General features: G+C 36.7%; 1 protein-coding gene across 1 annotated transcript in view; it reads right to left on the bottom strand.

Annotated features, from left to right (window-relative positions):
* Nucleotides 1–22231, bottom strand: part of PRKDC (protein kinase, DNA-activated, catalytic subunit) — an 88284-nt gene that overhangs the window by 54186 nt on the left and 11867 nt on the right. Inside the window, 24 exon segments of the mRNA XM_076329734.1 lie at nucleotides 760–945; nucleotides 3081–3284; nucleotides 3604–3762; nucleotides 4839–4971; nucleotides 5117–5325; nucleotides 6235–6461; nucleotides 7497–7751; nucleotides 8270–8403; nucleotides 9391–9490; nucleotides 10487–10581; nucleotides 11007–11233; nucleotides 12055–12162; nucleotides 13428–13580; nucleotides 14237–14400; nucleotides 15783–15873; nucleotides 16887–16993; nucleotides 17430–17589; nucleotides 17980–18099; nucleotides 18465–18551; nucleotides 19350–19509; nucleotides 20226–20341; nucleotides 20791–20940; nucleotides 21265–21402; nucleotides 22014–22063. Of these exon segments, the coding sequence (XP_076185849.1) occupies nucleotides 760–945; nucleotides 3081–3284; nucleotides 3604–3762; nucleotides 4839–4971; nucleotides 5117–5325; nucleotides 6235–6461; nucleotides 7497–7751; nucleotides 8270–8403; nucleotides 9391–9490; nucleotides 10487–10581; nucleotides 11007–11233; nucleotides 12055–12162; nucleotides 13428–13580; nucleotides 14237–14400; nucleotides 15783–15873; nucleotides 16887–16993; nucleotides 17430–17589; nucleotides 17980–18099; nucleotides 18465–18551; nucleotides 19350–19509; nucleotides 20226–20341; nucleotides 20791–20940; nucleotides 21265–21402; nucleotides 22014–22063 (3533 nt within the window).

The following is a 22231-nucleotide window of genomic DNA, read 5'->3' as shown; positions in this document are numbered from 1 at the left end:
AGGTCCTACACAATACAAACAAAATCATAATGTTGGATATTTTTCCAGTTCAAAAAAATATTAAGCTCCCTCTCAAAGCCAGATTTCCTACCGGTCACTTCACTGTCAGCTAATACAGCAATAGAGCTCACATTCTATGTCCTAACACATACCTTTAAAACAATTCAAGTTTAAAATAATTAATTATAAAAAAGAAAAAAAATTCTCAATACGTGATCTTTGTGTATATTTGCATACAGCTACTTTTACAAGTTCCTAAAAAACCCCAACAGGATAAGTAGATGAATTATGTTTTCAAAATAGAGAAAGAAAAAAAAAAAAAAGACCAAACCCCCAGTGTAACAGAAATTAAAGGTCTTTGAAATAAAGATCTTTCTGCAGTCTGTTGATATGGGTAGAACTCCTCCATTGTGACTTTCTGGATGCCACTATGACAAAGAATGTCATCAGAGGCTGCTCAGTTTCAAACGTTACTCTCTGCATTTGTACCAATTCTCCAAAAGGAAAAGAGGCAGCTAAAACATAAGAGCAGTTAAAAAAAAAAGGGGGGGGGGGGGAGTGAGAAGGGCAAAATCTAGTAATTTCTGCCTGTCCAAATACTTTTGTACTTTGCAAATAAAAAAAGATTCTGATATTCTCCAACTTCTTTTCTTTTTTTTCCAAACATAAAACATTAGAATGAAATAGCATTTCTTTAAAACAAGATACAATTCCTACAGAATTAGAAAAGTCACCTGGATTTTATAAAGCAATGCATACCTGCAGAACTTTTGCCAGCAGGGTCAAGACTGCCATTTTGCTCTCGGGAGCTGAACCTTTGGCCCACCAGCTGTCAAGTTTCTTCCAGTTTCTTAGCACAGCTGTGACCAGTTTCACTCCTTGCTGCTTGCATACGGTACGCTCCCTAAAACTCTGATCTAACATGCCGTTCAAAATGCTACCAACCTGGAAGGAAAGGCAACAAGTAGATTCTTGCATCCCAAATGAAAGGATGATAGGATCTCTTCATTGGTATGGGCAATCATAAAAGAGCATCACAGATTCAGGAGAACAGAACACCTGACTGAAAGTTAAAAAGTGTCTTGTTAAAAGAAAAAGAAGAAAATCCCTTCAACTTAGGCTCTTTCTGTCTGACTTACTATCTGTCCTAAAAGCACCTAAATTAGAAGCACCTTTCTCTTCTTCGACTCCATCGGAAAGGTAAGATTAGGATCTAAAATTAGAAGATCTTAATTCTATCTCACATCCTTGAATATAACTGTATTTGATGGAAAGTAAATGCCTAATTATGGAAATCTGAAAATTCTACCCTGACATATCAGCAAACTTAAGTTTAATTTATTGCATCACATAGCAATGCTAGACTTAAATCTCAAAAGGACACAGGAGAAGTCTCTCTGCAGGAAATTAAAAGCACACACTTTTCAAAAAAGAGACTTCTATCCCATTTACTCCTGTTTCATTCAGAGTACAATGCAGCAATTCCTTCCCATACCTTTTGTGTGAATATGGAGAAATAAATGATAATCCAGAATGACTCTAAAGATCAATACTTGAAAATTTTAGTTAGTGTGAAGCTGAGAAATAGGAGAAATAGTACATATGCTAACTCATTTGCATACATTTTGAAAAGAAACATAAACCACAGCATACCAGATGTGAACTAAGTATGCTTCAATCTCTTTTCTTCACAGTCTAAGAAAGACCCGACTAAAACTAATGGTCACTGACTTCCAAACCTGAATTCTGCGTTCTCCTCTTGAATAGCTGGCAACCACCTAATAAACTGGATTAATGTTATCAACCTTGTGATTTCACCAGATTTGGATGGGTACAGTAAAATAAACCTTAATTTTTCTTCCCATACATCACAAATGCATAAAACTAAAGAAAAGATATCTTATCAAATGTAATCCAAAATACATTTTTTTAAAAGTCAGGCAAAGAAGAACAGCAAATAGCAGACAACAGAAAAGTGTTTGTTTGACCCAATTTGGCTATTTACCTTAATTAAATTAATGAAGTGAAGACTTTTAACACTATTGCTACATGTAGCCAGTGTAAATTAGTAGCCTACCATTTATCAGGGACACTTTTAAAAGTAAATCTATTGTGGCATGCTCTGCATAGGAAACACTACAAACTCATCACAAGAACCAGCCTTTTAAAACATATATACATCTCTCTACAATCAAATTAAACAATTTCTAGTATCATAAAAAATTACGCTCCCAGTGTTTTAAAATGTTGGAAGCAACACCTTTAAGCATAATATCTTGGGTAAAAAAAGATCCAGTTATTTTTAAAAGGAAGATCTACTTTCCTGAGCATCTTTTTAAGCAAAAGGGAAAGTGGACTTTTGATCTTTCTTTTTGACCCTTCTGTTTGTCAGAAGCACTGAAAGAAGGCTTCTCAGTTAAAACACGTTTCCTTCATGGACCTGAGGTGAGCTCTACATTAGTAAGTAGTGTGGACCAACAGGAGAAAATCTGTTGAGCAAAACAAGTGGTGCTGAGACTGAGTACATGACATCTACCCTGTATTTATTTCAGGTCACAGGGGATTGTGTGTGTATGTGTTTGTCTCTCTTTTTAATACTTTGACCTAGCTCTACTCTAGTCCTGTGGAATAAATGCCCATTAGTGGTTGGAGTTCAGTTTAGCTTTATCCAAAACAAATCCAGTCCACATGCTCTTGGACCACTCTACAATTAAAATCAAAGCACAGTAAATGGGAACAATCAGACTTGCTTTGAAGGACGCTCTTGATCTGAAGCACTGTGCAAAAGAATCCTGAAATTCATAGATTTCAGAATAGGTAATAGGTAAGCACTTTCCACTCAGTTTGAGGTAAGATGACAGACAGCCTAAGTTATGTCAGAGATCATGAAGGTAGGGCCAGTAGGCACCAGAAGGCCATGACAGAAAAAACCCCCCACCCTATCAATGCAGTGCTGTCCGAAGTGGAACCAAATGCACTTTCTCCCCACTACACACTCAGTTACATCTACCTATAACAACAGAAGAAGTGTTACTTCTAACATTCCCATTTGACTTTGTCCTTTTAAAGAAGTCTAATACCATTTGGGGATTGCTGACAGATGATTCCATAAGCTGGACTATGATCACATCCAGGTTTTTCAGCAGGTGTTGATTGATGGTTTCTGAGAACAGGCTGTAGAAATACTGTCCATGAGAGAAATTGATCAGGTTCTTCTGGGATGCTCCTGATAATGGCACAGATAACACCACTGTGTTCAACAGCAGACTTACTAGCTCCTCACACTGTGAAAATTAAGGTATAGAGACAGTTATCTCAAGCACATTAAGTTTCACTCATGTCTTACAAAAGCGCATGAGTTTTTTAAAGCTTCCATCCCAAACTCTTTTATGTTAGCAAAAAGCACTAAAATAAAGCACAAACAGAATACTGAAATGCTTGTTACCTACAATTGTCACTCAATTAAACCAAAGAATCCTTACAGTTCCTCTGTAGGATTATGAATAAAACATCAGCCTCATCTACGCAAAATATGGGTAGAAGACTATTGATGATGAGTATTAAATGATGATTCAGTATTAAAACTAGAGAACCATATCCTACCTGGTCATCAATAGCAAAGGCTAGCTGCAGGAGTCTATCAGCTAATCTCTTACTGCTGATGTCTAACGATGGAAGAGATATCCTTTCACCCCCAGGTGCAATACCTTTATAAACAACTGAAAGAAGCTTAGAGCCAACTGAGAAATTATGCCCTTCATCCTATGGAAATAAACAAACAAGTGACAATTAATATAAGCTGAAAAAAAAAACATAAAAGCCTTCCGATCCAGCTGTATAGCTAATGAAAACATTTGAACTCGTCATTTTCTTATAAAGCGATGCAAATATACCATGACAAGACACCTTTCTAACTGAGGAACAAGATTTTTAACCAGACAACGCTGTTGTGTACGAAGTTCAGAACAAACTAACAGTCATTTGAAAATCTTCAAAAGATTCTGATCCTCCTCCAGATTTTTTTCACGTAACAACACTACTACAGAAATAAAATGAACGGCTTGGTCAGAACGGGTGGGCCACAAAAGGTAAACCATGCAGCTCCTTGAATATCACCATGCCACAATCACAGCTCTAGCTTTTGTTTAGATGTAGAGGATATATGGCAAACACCCCACAGAAATTAAATATTTTGTTACTTGCTAAATATAGCCTTGCTCACCAGTAAACAAATTCTCTCAGTCCTTGTGGCCGTTGCATAGCCTGTTTTCCTTCAATTGCCCGAAGTAAAATAGATGGACTACAACCAGAAACTTAGTAGAAAGAATTCTTTTGAGTAATATAGCATAGACCTCCACCCCCCAACTGCTCTCCATCCTGTTTTCCTGCAACTCAGACCCACTATATTGCTTCTGATCAGCCAGAGTGTATTCCCTTTCTAATTTCCCTCATCACTTCGAATGTTCTCCGTTTAAAAATTGTTGAAAAATGCCTCCTTTATAGGACAGTAAATCCTGATTTTTTGAGCTTTCAGTCTTGTGAAGCTCACTAAAAGGAAGTCTTAGGCAGATTCTGGTTGCCTCCAGGCCCTGGAAATTGAAGGAAGACAGACATAATTATGAAGATCGTTCAAACCTCAGTATTGTGCTACTCAGATTTGTAGAATAAACGTAAAACATTTATTTCTGATCCTATTCAATACCAGCTCTTTACTGTTGATCTCATTTTAAACAACTTCTTCATCTGATCTGTTCTCTGTTTTCATATTGGCCTTTTACACAGGAAAAGCTCTTTACTGTAGAAAAATATTCACCATTATTTTCTGGATAAACAATTACCTGATTGTGAAGAACAGAATGCAGCAGGCCAGATTTCTGGAGTTGCTTGCAGGCAGAAAGGACAGCACTAAACCTAACTTGATCAAAACGGGCATCTGAATTAAACAGGTCAACAGAACAAAGCTCCTCGATGCTAATGAGAAAAGAGAAGCAGTAACATTACATTGGTGTAATGTTACTGCTCCATGTGCAACCGCACACAACGTTATTTACTTCCCATTTCTCATGGTGAGTGGCATTTGTTCTGGATTCATGCTCACCAGAAAGCCCCTACTTACCTCTGCGGTGTGATTCTTTTTTTTATGCACAGTTTCAAACATTCCTTATAGGGAGATTTCATCAAAGCTTTCATGAGTCTTACTGAGATATCTGGGAGATTTTTCATGACTTGCACATCAGCAGTGTTAAAGCCTACGTGTGATGGATCACACACTGTCATCACCAGAAGCTCTATAAGCCTTGCATTAAGCAATTCCTTCTCAAGTAGCTAGAAAGAATAAAACATTAAATAAAAGCTTTATTTAAAAATCCATTTAGATTTCCCTATTTTATTCTTCATAACTTATCATTAGTCCTTATATCTGAAATGAAACAAAACATGGAACAGTAACTGTTCTCACTGTGACATTCTCTTTCTCTACGAAATGTCTGCCTTTCAATCGTGCTAATACACAGAAATTACGTGTCTATAAAAATATACATAGGATATATGCTATCTCATCAAACTGCACATAAGATCTTTTATGTCCACATAGGCCTGTTTCAGTCTTGATTACACATCTGTAATCACCTTGAAATCCAGATGTACACCTCTGTGCACATTATTAGAGATTTACTTAAAACAAGAGACAGTCACAGTCTCAGAACTAAACCCGGCAGTGTAAATTTCATAAGAGACTCATAAATACTATACTTTATATAGTTAAATACAGTTTATATTGCATCAAAGCCAGGCAAATGGAGAGACCTGAATATCGACGCTGAATTCAAGAAAGAATTGCCACAAACTGCCTTTCTGCCTTTTAAGCAGCTATCACCTCCACACATTTAAGGCCATCAGGAGTCATGCAGGAAATACTCATTGCAAGTACTCCATACAGAACGACAATCTCATAATCAATATACAGGAGTCTCAAAGTCAACATACAACTGGAATATACAGGAAATACTAATTCGTGTAATCAAAATTACATCAACCACTAAAATTAACTGTGCAATATAATTCTTTTCACTTACAGGCAAAGACCGCAACAGTTTGCGATGCTTAGTCGTCAATTTCAATTAAAGCACCTCTGAAGCTGATATTCTCCAGCAAACTAACATCACAATGAAAACACAAATCTTTAACTACCTATAAATTTTGTATCTTTTACCCACTACAGATTTCAGTGCCTACCTTCCAGAAATCCTGCTGGCATGTTTCCAGGATCATGGTGACAAACTCCATGATTCGGACTATAATGGTACACTTGCTGTAATTATACATGTCTCTCTCTTGTGGACTGACCATGCTGCCTTTTGAACTGCAATCAAAGCACTGCGCTGCTGCGTGGATATCATGCAAAGCAATAGTTTCAAGGAAGAACTGCACAGCCTCCAAGAATGAGGATCTTTCATTTACACCTAAGAAGAATTGTACTAAGTTGAAATGATACAGCAGCTCCCAATACACAGATTATTGCGTGTTGAGAAGAAAACAGCCGTACTGAGATGATAAACAGAAAATGATGACATGTCACACCAGTATTTTCTGAAAGTCATATGCCAGTTCCAAATATTAACATTCTGGTCAGTGAAGGGTAGCTTTCTACTTATTGATCATTATAAGCCCTTATTAATGATAATGATTTAAGCATGTGTAATAAAAAGGATGACAATTTAAAATCTCTAGTTTTGAATCATTTGGCCCTATGCTAACTGCATCCAATAATGATCTTGCAGTATTGTTTTAAACCAAGACAGAGAGGACACTGACAGACTACCTAGAACTTGTACAAGACTTCATATATGAAGTAACTATGCAACTGTACTGTCAGTGATAAAAAGCATTTCGTTTAGACCTGCATGAATAATAAAAACGTTTTGATAGAGACACAATGGCTACACATGGTATTACTATGCACATGATCAAAATTCAAATACAAGGCTTCTGGACCTGATGCAGTTGAAGCATTAGGAAACTGAAGAAAGGTAATATGTACGGAGCTTGAAGTGAAAAGGGGACTTCATTCATTGCTTTCTGATAGCTCCCTCCAGACATTAATAAAGAGCAGGTAAACACCTTTGGAAGAATTAAAAAAAAAAAAAAAAAAAAATTCTATTGCTCTCCTCAGCAGAGGGAAATTAGCTGTACAGCATAATTTTTTTAAGATGAGCTAGAGTAAAAGAAGTTGCTGGTGAGTGGATGACTGAGACACAGACATCTAAAGGTATATTTCTAGGACTAAAAGGAAACATTTTAAGATACGCTATTAACAAAGTGCTACTTAATCAAAAAACATCCAGTACAACAACTGTCACTGAAACCTTTGGCAGAATTTGTAAAATTCATCAACTCTACATTTAAGAAAAAAGCTTCAAGTCCAAGTCAGGAACTCGTCTTGGATGGGCTTTGTGTAACAGACATGAATGAACCTAATGCAACAGTTAATCGCTCACCCAGTATTTCATGAGGTTTGATCATTCGCAGCTCAAAGAATGTATTGTAGCAGTCCAGTGCTGCTAAGAACATATCCATCCACTGCATGACAGTCTGTAAACCGAAGGGCTCCTGCATACCACGGAGAGTTGGCTGAGAAAGGATCCCAGATGGACTTTTGGCATCGCTACCACCTCCTTCAAATTTGTTAATGAGGAAAGAAACATCTCGGGTTTTTAGAATATTAGCCAGCCAAGAAGATGGAGACTTGTTTCCTGATAGAAGTAAACACACAAATATAAATTCTCTAGGAAAAACACATTTCAAGCTAGCAAGGAATTAGAGGCAAATGGACTGACATGCCCAAGCTTTGTGTTTTAAACTGGACCTTCTAGTGGAGAAGGTATTGGTTCTGATCCAGTCTTGGTCATATTACTGAAATTACCCAACAAGGAGGATGTCAATTTGTGAGACACTCCCACTATTTCCCAGTCAGCAAATACTGCCTTCATCGCTGGATGCAACAGCAGTTCTGGGCCTGTAAGTTCTCCTTCCTGGCCGGAAGGAAGTTCACAATAAAACCCTCTTCTGTGCCCACAAACTCTGAGGTTCCCACAATATTTGATTTCCAATATGAGTAACTACTTAGTTTCTATTTAACAGCAATGAGTGAACAGATATTTACTTAAAAAATAATTTTTCTTGTAATTAATACTTTGCACAGAAAATGTAGAGGGAAGGCATGCACAGTATTTAGAAAGCAAAGATAATAAGACATTGTGACTTACAATACCTGGTAATAAAGGAACAAATTCATAGAAGAGCTCCATGGCTTTATGTCGGCACTCTGTCTGAGGTCGTCCACACTGCACTAAAAGCCACATGACAATGTCCAGAAGACATACTGACTTAGTAGCTGGAAATCCTCTGCACAAAAATATTAGGGATTAACAGTCCTCATGACATTTACCAAGAAGCCATAGTCTTCCAGTTGAAAAAAATCAAAATGTTCCATAAGCATTATGAATATCATTTTATCTATCTAACCAAAACCCATCTACGTTACAAGGACGAGCCCTTCTACAAGCACATCCTGCACTGCTTTCCTTTCTTGCCACTCTACTTTGGATCCCCAGAGCATAGTCTTTGTGGCAAAATTTTGAAAAGCAGAATCAGGTCTCCTTCCTTCTCTTTGTAACACTCAAAGAGATAAAAATGGAGATTAAAGTTTAAATAAGCCCGCACAGTTCTTCCCCGTTCCCAATTATCCAGTCTCCTGACTTACCATATGCCACAGCAGTGAGCTAACTCCCAGATTCCACTTGCCTGCTTTTTTAGGATCACAAGATAATTCAGGTAAAAGGGTACCTCAGGAAGTCTCTAGTCCAACCTCCTGCTCAAAGCAGGGTCAGCTACGCGATCAGACAAGATGACTCAGGGCTTCACCCAGCCTGATACTGAATCCATTCTTGCTTCTTCTACCTTTTTCACTACCCCTCTTTAATCACTGATCATCCTACTGCTGCTTGTCCTACTTCTGCTAACACTTACAGTAATGAAGGAAAAAAAAAGACGACTTGGGAGGAGTTTCCTCCAAATGCTTTGTAACACCAGTGCTAACATTATTATAAACACTGCTGTGGGGGAAACATGCTTTTCTTTCCCTTCTGTCCCTGCCAAACTAAAGCAAGTTCTCTATTCTGAGCTCACCATGCTGGAATAAAGAACGACCATCACGATCCTTTTTTTATCACGTCCAGCATTTCACCAGTGGTTCAACAGACATATCAGGAGATCTCTATCAGCAACAGTCACAGGATGAATTCCCCATTCAGTCCTAAGTGTTAATGGAACTACATACATAGTTAACCAAAATGTAATATTTAAAAAGCAGAAGAATGGCAAATTGCTGACCGTGGAACTCGCTGTTTTCCTTCCTTGTTCAGAGAAGGTGCTTTATGCTTGATTATGCGCTTCAGGTGATTAATAGTATCACAACATTGTTGAGTGGTACCTGTTAGAAAGAGAGAATTGACATGTATAAATAAACACTAGTAACTTGGTTAAATGAATCAAGGCATTATAACTACAGAAATGGTGCAAAAGACTTACACACAGGATAATGTCTATCACCCTCCACTACTCTGTGCTTCTACAGTAAATTTTTCAAGGCCACAGAACAAGATCATAAAATAGCAGACAGGTCAACATGGCCTGAGCCAACCGTGAGGCCTCTGCTATAAAACTGTATTCTATTTTCCGTGCTCATGCTTAGAGAAACTGTAAAATTTTCCCATACAAATGTTTCTTCTGGGGCCACTTCTATCATATCCTGAACTGTTTCTCTGAAAGAAATAAATCTTTGTAACATCAGTTTTTGGTTTTATGTTCTAATTACTACCGATTGATGAAAGTCAGAGCATGGAAAAAAAAAAGAAAAAGAGAAAAGGAAGTTTACTGAAGATCACTAGAACTGTGGAAGAGGTCACAGATTCTTCACACAACTACATACTGTTGTAGAGAAGAATGACAAGGCAAACAGGAAAGTGTATTACAAAATGGGGGGAATGTTCCACAGAGTATGGACAAATGCCAATATTTCAAGCATTTTGTTTGTTAGAAAAGAGTAGATTTCAAGATTCTCATCAAGCTACATTTTTACAATGTGTAACTGCAAAACCAGGACTCAAATCGAAAGCACCACTAGCATTTTTAGTATTACTATAAAACTGTAAATCATCGTAAATGATGATGAAAAAGGTTCTTTCTCTTGAGCACAAAATCTTCCACCTTTATATGTTGCAAGGAGTTGATTCAAACACTTCCTAACTAGGTATCAAATGGCCTCTCTATCAGTAATGAAAAATAATCCTTCCTTTGTTGCAAAAGTAAGCACATTTACTTTTCCTCCAGTTATAGATTCATGGTTTGGTTTAGTTTTTCTTTTTTAATCCAAGATTCAACAGGATGGCTTTTTTCTTCACTCCATAGTTAATTAATGATAGCTCACCTAATGATTTCTCATCTGTATGGGCTAAGGCCAGACTTTCCAGAAATACCACCAGTGCTTCAAATACAAACTGCTCCACCAGAGAATTTTCTTCCCTTTAAAAATCAGGAATAAATATGATGAGAAACATGAGTAGAAGCAGCACTAAGTGTGAAATTCTAATTACAAAAAATAAAAATACTGTAGAGAGAAACTGCACAAGATGTTTGTACAAAAAAATACATCTAAACCACTCTAAACAAATAGCAATGAAGATTCACTGACCACCTTTAAAAGGCGTAAGTAACTTCCCATAAACTTGTGATAGAAATTTAAACTTCTACACCCCTCACTTGCAGAAAGCCTGAACTACAAAATTATAATTAAAAATTAATAAACTGAGTGACTCAATTTTACAGCTATTGTATTCATTAATAGAATGAGTGCCAGCGGATGACTATTTGAGTTCTAGGCTCAATTTTTTTTATCTCCTTGAACCTCTAGTCCAAGTTAGCTACTGTTCTGAGCTCTGTTTGCTCACCTAAATTCTCTGTAGATGCTGTTAAAAGCAAGCGCTGCACCCAGTCTCTTGAAAGCACTGGGATGAAGAGCAAGACTATACAACCGTTTAAAAAGAGACTTGGTGTTTGCTGGGCTTTTCTCCTGCTGTCTCGGTGTTGTCTGCTTAATAGACCATTTCAAAAATTCTCGTACGCACTGACCACAGAAATCTCTCAAAGTGCTGTCAACTGGATCCACTATGCCACTCTGAAATTACACAACATTATTTCATTAGAAGAGTGAAAAAAAAAAAGGCATTGTCTCAGTGCAGTTATTAGAGCATCTTATTTACACAGTATTATTTTTAAGTTAAAAAAATGTACTCACACTTTCCCAGAAGTAATAAAGCCTCAAAATTACTACTGTCCAAGGGAAGGGGCAGCACTTCTAGCCCTCACAGCACTGGATTAGGCCTCAAAGATCTGGATTTCTATTCCCATCTCAGCCACTGAACAGTTTAGAAGCTTTGTCTAAGTCACTTCATTTTCTGATGAGCCAGTTTCCTCTGGTTTAGAAGTGGTATGGCAACACTGACTTTAATTTACAAGAAGTACTGCAAAACCTCCTGACCTATCTTGCCTCCAGCCACTTCAGGTCAGTGCAAAAGCCAGTTTTTTAAATTTAAAGCTTTTGCGCCTGGTGAAAGCAAAAAAGCTTAGAGGAAAATTAAGCATACATCAAAAGCAACTTTCATTCAGAGTGAGGGAAAAACAACAACAACAAAAATGTATACAAGGAACTACTGAAATACACTGATGACAAAAACAGTGTTTCATTAATCCTATAAGCACTCTAAAGATGCTACCTGCATTTTGAGAATTTCCAAGAAATAGAGAAATCCGTCATCAAAATCTTGGTTAAGAAACATTAAAAGATCACAAAATTGATAAACTGTTTTCCTTCTTTCAGACAAATAAGGAGCCGTTCTATCTGTTTATGTGCTCCTGGTTCTTTCAGTAGTAAAATGATTCTAATTAAAAATAAAGTCATATGGCACAGAAAAAAGAAAAGGAAGACTTATGACCTACCAAGATAGCTTCCAGGAACACCACCGTATCTTGACTCTCAAATTTTTTGTTGTTCGTAAACCAGTGGATGAGTTGCATGACTAAAGGCTCATACAACTGTCTTGTTACCTGAAAAGAGTAAAAGCCAACTGCATTTCTAGGATTAATATATTTCTACGCTATTTTGCTATTCAAAATATGTAAGAATAAAAAAACCTACTTCTTTGAAAAAGGGTTTATAAAATGAATAATCAGCTTTATATTACATTCCCATATCAAGGATTAAAAAAAAAAAATAATCTGGTTAGCTACTTTCTATTCAGCTAGTCTCAAAAGATCTCCAAGCTTACTTTCAGTAAGATCCCCGAGACAGATAAAAAACATTGCATGCCATGAACTGATACGCCAATATACAGCCAGGGAAACAGGGAAGTTTGGTTTTAAGCCGTATTTTGAACTAAAATCTCTCTTAATCTTTACCATATACATTATTCTAACTTGCTGGATTTCAACAATTCTACCTGTAAGTCAACCTGATCAAATACGGTCATACTATAACGTGAAGGAAAGAACCATTAAATATACTTGCTTGCATACATATATGTTTATAATACAGTGTGTATGTCTGTGTGCATTGGTTTGGACCAATCCAGGCATCATTTACCTATGGTTCATGTTCAGCCATATGCCAGCAAAAAGGGTTTCACCTAAATTGGTAGCACAGCTTCCTGTATATTTTAACAGAACACAAATCCCTTTGGTCTAGAAACAGAATCTGGATGCCCGGGTCCAAACAGCAGTCTGAAGAGGCACAAGACCTGTAATTCCAGTGGAGCTGAACCTATGTGTCTATTCTGTTTTTTTGTGTAAAGGAGGAGAAATACCAAGTTCAGATGTTTGAATTAAATATATCATTCTTAGCTATCAATGAGGCAGCTACAAATTCTCTCCCAAATGCTTTTCTTGTGGATTGTAGCTTTGCACTCATCCAATATCGAAACAATCAACTTCACCTCAAATTAACTTATTACAGAAAAAGAAAAATATGGAAGTTAAATACAGCAATAAAGAGCAGCTACTACTACAAACTCTTTGAATGAACCTTGAAACTTGAATCTTGAAACCCTCACGTATTCGTATACTCCTCTGAGTTACTCTGAATTACACTCCGTTATTGAAGTCTTTGAAAAGGCTTCCACCCTGCCCAAAAAATCCTGAAAAACTATCCCTAAAATAGAATTTCAGCTTACGAAATACATTACATTTGGGGAAAAAAAAAGGCAGTGTGTTAGGATAACTTCTAACAGGATAGCTTCTAAATATAATTATAAATTAATTCCCACATTTAGAGGTATTTTAAACAAGATTAAATGTTTATAAATGAATCTGTTTACCTGGTCTACATCACAAGCAAGACGAAGCAGTACTGGAAATATTCGCTTATGTAACTGATACATGGGCGGGGGACCCTGATGTCCTTCTGGCATCTGAGATGCTCTCCCCAACATATAGGTGACTATGCTATGTAGCAGCTCACATGCTGCAACCTGAAATTTAAAAATCCCTTTGGTTATGCATCCATTACTTTCACAGAGAAGACAAAATCGTGGGCAGGAAAGAATGAGTCAAAAGAAAGGGGATATTTGAGAAATCATTCCAATCTATACTAAATCACCATTCCAGGAACAGATCATGTCCATGAAAATAATTTAGGCACATTCTAACTGGCCTTTCTCCTAATGTTTTAGTCTCTATCATGGGCAGTCACTTTTCAGCTGGAGAAAATTCATCACTGTATAAGTCACCCATCATCGTGTGTTCAAGGATTCTGGACTTTCTTTGGATATCAACATCCCAATCCAAAGCAGCAAAATATTTGCTTAAGTGCTCTGCTGGACTGGGCCCACAAGCTCATAGGCTAGGCATGAGAAGGAGGCCAAACAACATTGAAAATCAAGTAGTTTAAAATTTTCATTTTTACGTTAAGTCTAACTCTCAAAGCACAATGGTGCCTGATAGAGCTTACAGCAACCTCAGCTCTTTAGTTTTTAAACACTCAGAATAATGTCAGCATGAAAGAGCACCGAAGCAGCACATTGTTACCTATGAATTAATTAAAACAGGTCTTTCTTAACAAGGAAGACATTATTTTATGCAGTATTTATCAGCTAGCATAAAAAAGATGCAGAAAAAGCATCAATACTTTTGTTTGTCTGTCACTTGCAGAAAGAGCCAGTTCAGTCACACGAGGCAAGAATAAATCCAAGTAGATGACAGGCTTCATATCTGCAAATGGTACAGCAAAGCTCAGACGCTTCTCAGTGTCCCAGGATACACATTTCTTCATCATCCCTTCTGCAGAGGTAGCTAATGCATTTGAAAATACCAAAACAAACAAACAAACAAAACCTTTATATAATATACACAGAACAAGTATTTCTGTAGCTCAGTCAAAAAAAATCTGTAACTTTCCAACTTCAGTTAGATTGCCATAAAATGTTAATGCTTTATAAACTACTGGATGTTACAAGTACCAGAAGTATGTTAGAAGGCCGGTTTTATTTGCACATCCAAACAGATGTTTAGCCACCACATGGAAAAAAATAATTGCAGCCAACATTTCAGGAGACAGACGCAGCAGCCTCCAGTTTCAATACAGGTAAGTCTGGAGACAATTATAAACCCAGAAGACATTGAATCACACTTGATTTACTTAATATGTCCAATATACTACTTTTGTCTTCTACTGTTATAAACAATCAGACAGGAAGATCCAACATACAGACTCCTGCAGCTGCACAGAAAACAACTACATTTATGGCTATGTCCTCCATGGAAAACTGCCATACTTACTCTCTTCTCTCTGTATGTTCCCATATTTGTTAATTTGATTAACAAAGTCTGACCACAATTTGTATTTAATTTCCAGGGAATAATCCTACTTTCCCACAGTATTTCTGAATAAGCAACAGAGAAGTAATCGGCAGAAAGAAAATTGATTGTAAAGGCAGAAAAAATAAATGTAAGCACTAAAAGAAAGGAACAAAACTTCTATACAACTATAGTTTTTAGACCGACTAAATTTTGTGCTGAATTTATCCCTTAAAGCTCATGGTCAAGTACTTACATGATACTTTTCCATTTTTGTTTTAATTAGATTTTATGATATTTAATAATTAAATTATAAAGCTTATTCACAGACTGAACAGAGAAGAGCAGAAAACATTTTTTTTTTTTTGAGGAGGCACTCAAATGGAGCTCTACTATCTGGACATACTAAAGGCATGGTGCACCTTAAACTCACAAGTGAAGAAGTAAGCTTGCTGAGACTTACACAATTCACAGGCTGCAGTTCTGCAAAAGTGGATTAAGTGAGAATTGTAGTAAAAAGGTGGAAACAAGTACTGAGGAGTTACAAACTGGGGCAAAGTTTTAAAATGGCTTTGCAGGCAGAGGGTGAAGGGCAGGAATAAATAAAACCATATACTCATATGCATATAATTTTTTGCCTTTAACTGAAGTTTTCTACATACTTTCTGCATTCCATAGTAAGTTAGTGAATACTTTGCTCTCCTAAACTCCAGAACTGAATAAAAGCAATTATGTTTAAACAGGAGCAACAAAAAATAGCTTTCCTTGAAAAGCTCGTGCATTCTCACAAAGTGATGTTGAGACCTCACTGAAATCAACTTTCAAGAGAGACAGCAGGGGCACGTAAATATTTTTATTTACACTGGCAGGACACTCACCTGTAATTAAGTTGTGGTTGATCTGCCCTCCCAAAGATCCAAGAAGGCATGCTACTCTAGTCCTTACTGCTTCCAAGGAGGGACTGTCATCCTAAATAATTCAACAGATTTATATTAGTGAACGAAGAGTTACTTCTATACATAAGTAACTTGGTTTACATAGTAAATGAAGGTTTTATGGCTCTTACTAACATATAGATGAAGAAGGTAAAATGAAGAACCTGTGGGGAGGAGAACCACATCAAACAAAAGAACAGTTTTGGTTCAATAAGCAAAAGAGGGGAAGACCGGAAAGCATTTCCATCGCATTTTGTGGGCTTTGAATTGCCATTTCTCAAGTAAAGGTTAAAATTTTATCATCACAGATAACACATACCTACAGAATGATGTAATAGTCTAAAAAGTGGAAAGTAAAAATTACTCTTTTAATTTGCTTTAATCCCAGAACTTAAAGTTTAGATCCTGTATCTTTATGTAAGCAGCCAACCGATTTTCATAACCAGCCTGTATGGGATACAAAATTCACTCATTTTGTTTAAAGACCACTAGGTTGGAAAGAGTTTTATGTATATGAATAACTATTAGTTTCATGCCTAAAAAAGGTTTATTCCAAGCTAGTTTGCACACTGGAATATACAAATAAAACTACACTTATTTTGAGCTATTTGAGAAGTCACTGGTCAAAATGAGAGTATGTTTGACTTCTAAGACTATGAACCTATCCACAAGATAACTAGAAAAACCCCAAAGTTACACATTCACAAAATGGTATTTGCACAGTGCACCCCTGCTAAGCTGGGACCTGATTTTAGGTGTAGGAGTTAAATTTTTGTTTCCACAATATATTAGTCCAGCAGCGATGTTGACTTACAAGAATTCTTCAGTTCCCTTTCCCTGCTTCATTCCCATTCTCACCCTAGAATATGACATCTTTCCAGCTGTGCTGACATAACAGCTTTTTGAGCCACGTTGTAGAACAGGATTCATTGAACTGATGTAAGGTAGAAATAACACTCAGAAAAAAGGTATGTATGCAAGAAAGGAAGAGAAACAGAGGGAAGTGATTAACTCACATTTAACTCTAAAAAGAAACAGTGTTCTTACCAATGAAAAAGTCTTTGCTTTTCTTAAATGCTGTATCACAACTTTATTAAACCCCTTCTGGGCTGCTCGAGAAAGTTTCCTTACTTCCCAGTTATTCTGGGATTCAACTGATGAATAAAAAACCAGCATATTAATATTAGTTTATTGTAGCTGCACCTCATGCACCTACTCATAGTTTCTTGAAAAACACCCACCCTGGTTTTGCCCCTGGTTTTATTTTTAGGATGTGACAATTATTCTTTCATTTTAAACCTTTATTAAGGAAAATAAGTCTCTATTAGTGAAAACTGAGCTGATTTAAGGATACAAAGGACAAATCACAGAGAAGTGGCATATAAAATGGCTACAATTAATGATTGTTTGGCAGTAGCAAATAAATCCTAATTTAAGAAAAAGGTAAATTTTGGGGTGTAAGAGAAATTATATTGTTCCAACCACAAGAAACACACAATACAAAGTATGCCACATTCATATCTCTAGGCGTAACTACGCAAAAATCATTTTCCTCTCCCTCGAGACTAAAAATTCATTGCCTGTATGTACCTGTAGAAGTAGAGTTTTTCAAATAACCATCAAGAAGAGGTAGAACATCCTTGTAGTAAGGCTGCATTATATGTCTGGGGATGTGAGCTGACCAATCTTCCAAAGCGTCCAGTCCCAGATCAGCCATTGGGGTACAACTAAGGCCCAGCTTAAATGCATTCTACATGTCAAATGTAAAACTATCAGTCTTTCATTTTTATTGACTACTATTATTTAAAGTTAAAATAAAAACATATTTCAAAGCATTTAGCGCACAATACATCTTCCTTCTTAGTAACTTTCGTCTGCTTAACATTTCACTCAACATCAGCACAGGAAATATATATTATATTGCAACACAGGCAGTAACAGAGACACCTTACTGCAAAAGCAAATTCTGACAATTTACTTGTTTATCCAGAAAGTCAAGTATTCTATCTCACTGAAGACAGTGCAAAGCTTAACGGTTATCTTACTTACTCAACAGGATACTAACTTTGCTCCAGAATTTTTGTACGTGTTTTAGGAAAAAAAAAAAAAAAAGTGTTAGCTGTACATCACTTTGACCCACCTGCAGTGCAGGAATATATGCTGTGATATCAAGCATGATGATGTCATGTGGTAAAGAGAGCAAAAAATGAAGACAGGATGCCAACAACTCATCTTTATACTGTTTCATTTTTGCTGTAACCTAAAATTCAGATAAATAGGTCAAGAACAATCATAAACCTTACAAGAACTTGATTTAGGTATATCACTACCCAGGTAAAATACACAACTCAAACCCAATACTGGAATCTCATTCACCTGCAGATGGTTACCAGGCAGTATTTAATGCACAATTATACAGTTATTTCTCAATTGCACATCAATAAATGACCAATACGCCTCTTCCAACGTTAAGTAAAAAACAGACAGAAAAAACCCACTATGTTGCGTAATTCAAACAGCTGAAATACTTCTATCATATATTTCTCAGATTTCTCAGATGTAATTTTGACTGAGTCATTTATGCTTATATTCAGACTAAGAAAGGTAGCCAGCAAAATAACTTACCTCTTTTCCAAACTTTACAAACAGTGCAAAGCAAGACCTCTTTTCTGGGTCTTCAGGACATTTTCTGAGACTGTTTGGACTGACACCCTACCAAACAGAAACCACAAGTCAACAGTATTAAAAAATGTACTACACAGTACAAATATGAAGCACAAGTTGAACTCAAAATAAATACATCACTGTCCCGTATGAAATGGTGAAAACTTGAAATGTACATTTGTTTTCTCAATGCTTAGAAACTAACACTAGTACCGTGCACTGACAGTCAACTTTTTGGAATATGCTTAGTATTACCCAAAATAAACAAGACACATAGGACTGAAAAATAACTTTTCAATGGCTTAATTTTCTCCTTGCTCTCCCATCTAACAAACCATAAAAGAAAAAAAAAAATCCCTAATAGTGGATGCCCAGGTGGCAAGAATGCAGGTGGAATAAGAAAACAGCAATTCACAACATCATCTACAGTACAAGCACCTATACCAATGAGTTCCCAAATTTGCTTCACTTGGTGCCATGACCAACAGTAGCAGGGACAGTTCTGGGCTCTGTGGTGGGCTACACACACAATGGGATGATGCACCATCACTTTACAATAGCTTCCATACCGCAAATGGTGCATCATATTTCTTGTGGAAATCAGTGACTGGAATACAAGTATAATTAGAAGTTGAGTAATTAACCCATACACGTGTCTGCTGTTCTGGCTAGATTGTTTCTGATATCCAAGCTATCTTCTGTACCGTCTGCACTGCAATGGTATTTCCTATCCCTCTGTTCACCCAGCTCAGGATTTTGGAAGGAGCATTACACATGACTATATGTAAAGAACTGCACCATCATTAATACAACATGTTACCCCTCCATTGGGAAAAGAGATCTCACCTCAAAGTATTTTATTTTCTTGGCAATTTTCATTGTAACAGAAAGCAGCTTGTAGAATCCACTAATAAGAGGTAGTCTCGTTGAATATGTAATAAGCTCATAACCAAAGGAATATACCCAAGGGTTAAAGTATTCAACATGCTTCTCTGGAAGTATCTCTCTAAAACAGATGCACAGAAAACATACAGGGGTAAAAAAAAAAAAAAAAAAGAAACTGAATAAAATATTTGTTTGGGGTTTTTTTGTGTCAAACTTTCAAGTAAGTACAAGAAAGAGAAGTATTGCTGTAACAGAGTCACTCCAAAGACAATGAGGGAATAATTACATGCTGCCTTCTGAGGCAAGCATAGGAAGATTTTTATTTTGCTTTACAGTGCAAAACCATTTCTTCCTCATTACATCTCGTTATTAAATTTATACAAACACACATACTCACATAGCACATTTCATTACCGAGACTGCAGTATTGCTAGGGGAAATCAACCGGACCTTCACAGGTAAACAATGCTGTACCTTTCACTTAATGCCCCATACTACTTTATGAGGACTGTATTTCTGGTCTCTGAAGTATTTGGTATAGATGGTCAGTATAACACACAAAGTTACAACAGATACTGAAAGACAATTACACCCACATAATGAAAGCTAATTGCTTGTCTCCTGTAGTCTTTAAAAAAACCGAGCTGATGAGCTAGGATGTTTTTACCTATGACCCAGATGTCTGAAACACTCTTACTGTCTCCCTGCTAATCAGCTTGTGCATTTTGAAATATGCTATATCATCATAAGTCAGAAACAGGCACCTTAAATAAATCTCACTTCAAATTTCTTCCAACCACTTTGTAGCCTCCAAACTACATAAAAACATATTAATACCTGCAGAATTCCACTAGATTTATAAAGGCAATAAAATCTGTTGGCTTCGTTGGCTGAAGGTTTGAAGCAGGGTCAGAAGTAGGCCAAACCAAAGCACTGTCAGTTTCATTTTCATCCTGAAAATAAATATTGAAGCAAGAACACTGGATCTGTGACAACACAGAAAGCATTTACACCTTTTTCCCAGATAAACAGTCTCCTCCTCTTTTTCTAGCTGCTAGGAGCTAGTCTGACGCAGCCAAATGACTAATAATTGACACATCAATAATTCAAAGAAATAATATAGGTTGCTTGCTCATAAGGAAAAAGCGAGTAAAAAAATGAAAACCACTGGATGCCAGAGTAGGCATCACAGATTCTGTGAACTTCTTCCGATTCTGATGCTGCCATCTCCTAACATTGCAATGCAATACCCAGAACTATAAAGTAAAACATTTTGACTAGTATGAACGTTACTTCAAGGACACTATGAGGAGGTATATAAGCATAATGAAAACAAAACAGGGAATGTGATTTTGGTTCCCCTACAACAGCAGAAATTAATGGACAAGTCATCAGGTCTCACCTGTTCATTAACATCCAGTTTCTGAACAGTCAGGTCCAACTTCTCAATAATCTTCAAAATAGATTTTATAAGTTCATCGTACAGCAAGCGCTTCAGAGACTGCAGCGGTGAATTTGCAGTAAGAAAGTTTTCATCTTCAAAAACACATTCCTTTGTAGGAGGAAAAAGTTCATGTTTCAAAACACCAGTGAGACTTATTTCTTCTTAAATCTTATTTCTTATTTCTACACCAGTGAGACTCTGTATTTCTTGAATTTACAAACCAAGATTTGAATGATTCAGAGAATTTGGTTTTAGACATTCCTCAGCTATAAATTCACCCGTTTAATTCATTTATCAGCCACAAAATCCAACTAAATCCAGGAAACAGTTGTTCTACAGCATGACATTTGGAAAAGGTCTAGGGTTAGAAAAGCAGTGATAAGACTCAGGATTACGTCCCCTTTTGTATTTCCATGTTAACTATGCTTTTACCTTCATTGTGTCACAGTTCAGTAGACTTCTAAAGAGATACAGATAGTCCTTATACGTTGGTACTTTCCATCTCCCTCTCCCACCCTCTCCAGCTTCACGTGAGTCTTCCAATCCAGAAGTTTCTTTTCCAAAAAAATCCTGAAAGGACACACAGTATTTTTCAGAAACACTGCATATGTAACTACCTGACTCAAGCCAAAACACAATGTAAAATTACTTCTGCAGATAGAAACATGAAACGTTTAGCTTTCTCATTCAACCAACCTGAAAAGAGCACAAAACAACCAGCTCCTTTCAAAAATCTCTAAAGCTCTTCTCCTTCCAGTGGTCAGTTATTTGAGAAACTTTATAGTTATCCTGCTGCACAGGATTAAAAAGCTTCAAAATCCTCCCGTAACACAAACATTCAGTAAAACTTTTAAAGTGTCCAAAATTTGTTAACCTGGAAGAAAGCTAGATGACTTTTAAGTACAACCTACTTTGTTACAGACAACCTGAGCAAACAAGAAGTGCAGAGAACAAAAGTCTATTTCCTGTTATTTTTTTCATTCAGTACAAGAGGCACATCCTCATTACGCTGAGCAGACGTAGGGACCAGAGACTAGTAACAGCTGAGCCACAATTCAAAATGGATGGTACTATTTTTGCTTCTTTGGGCCTTCCCCTGTTTACTGGGCTAGATCTTCAAGAACTGGAATGTATATTCTAGGAAGCTAGATGAAATAAATATGTTTAAACAGTTATTTTACCTTTGAAAACGTGATTGGCTTGGAGAAGATTCTGATTAATCCCTGATGCACTGAAACAAAAAAAATAATTGCCTGAACAGACTTAAAAAGGTACAGAATCCATATCACTCATTACGTTAGCTACGAATTAAATCAGTCTTCTATTTTCTACTTTCTGTCAGGATGAGGGAGAGGCAAGAGAACACAGATTTTTCTTTAAGGACAAATGTAGCCAAAAC

The sequence above is a fragment of the Aptenodytes patagonicus genome, chromosome 2, assembly GCF_965638725.1.
Source record: "Aptenodytes patagonicus chromosome 2, bAptPat1.pri.cur, whole genome shotgun sequence".
Taxonomy (NCBI): domain Eukaryota; kingdom Metazoa; phylum Chordata; class Aves; order Sphenisciformes; family Spheniscidae; genus Aptenodytes; species Aptenodytes patagonicus.
This window is presented reverse-complemented; position numbering and strand designations above follow the sequence as displayed.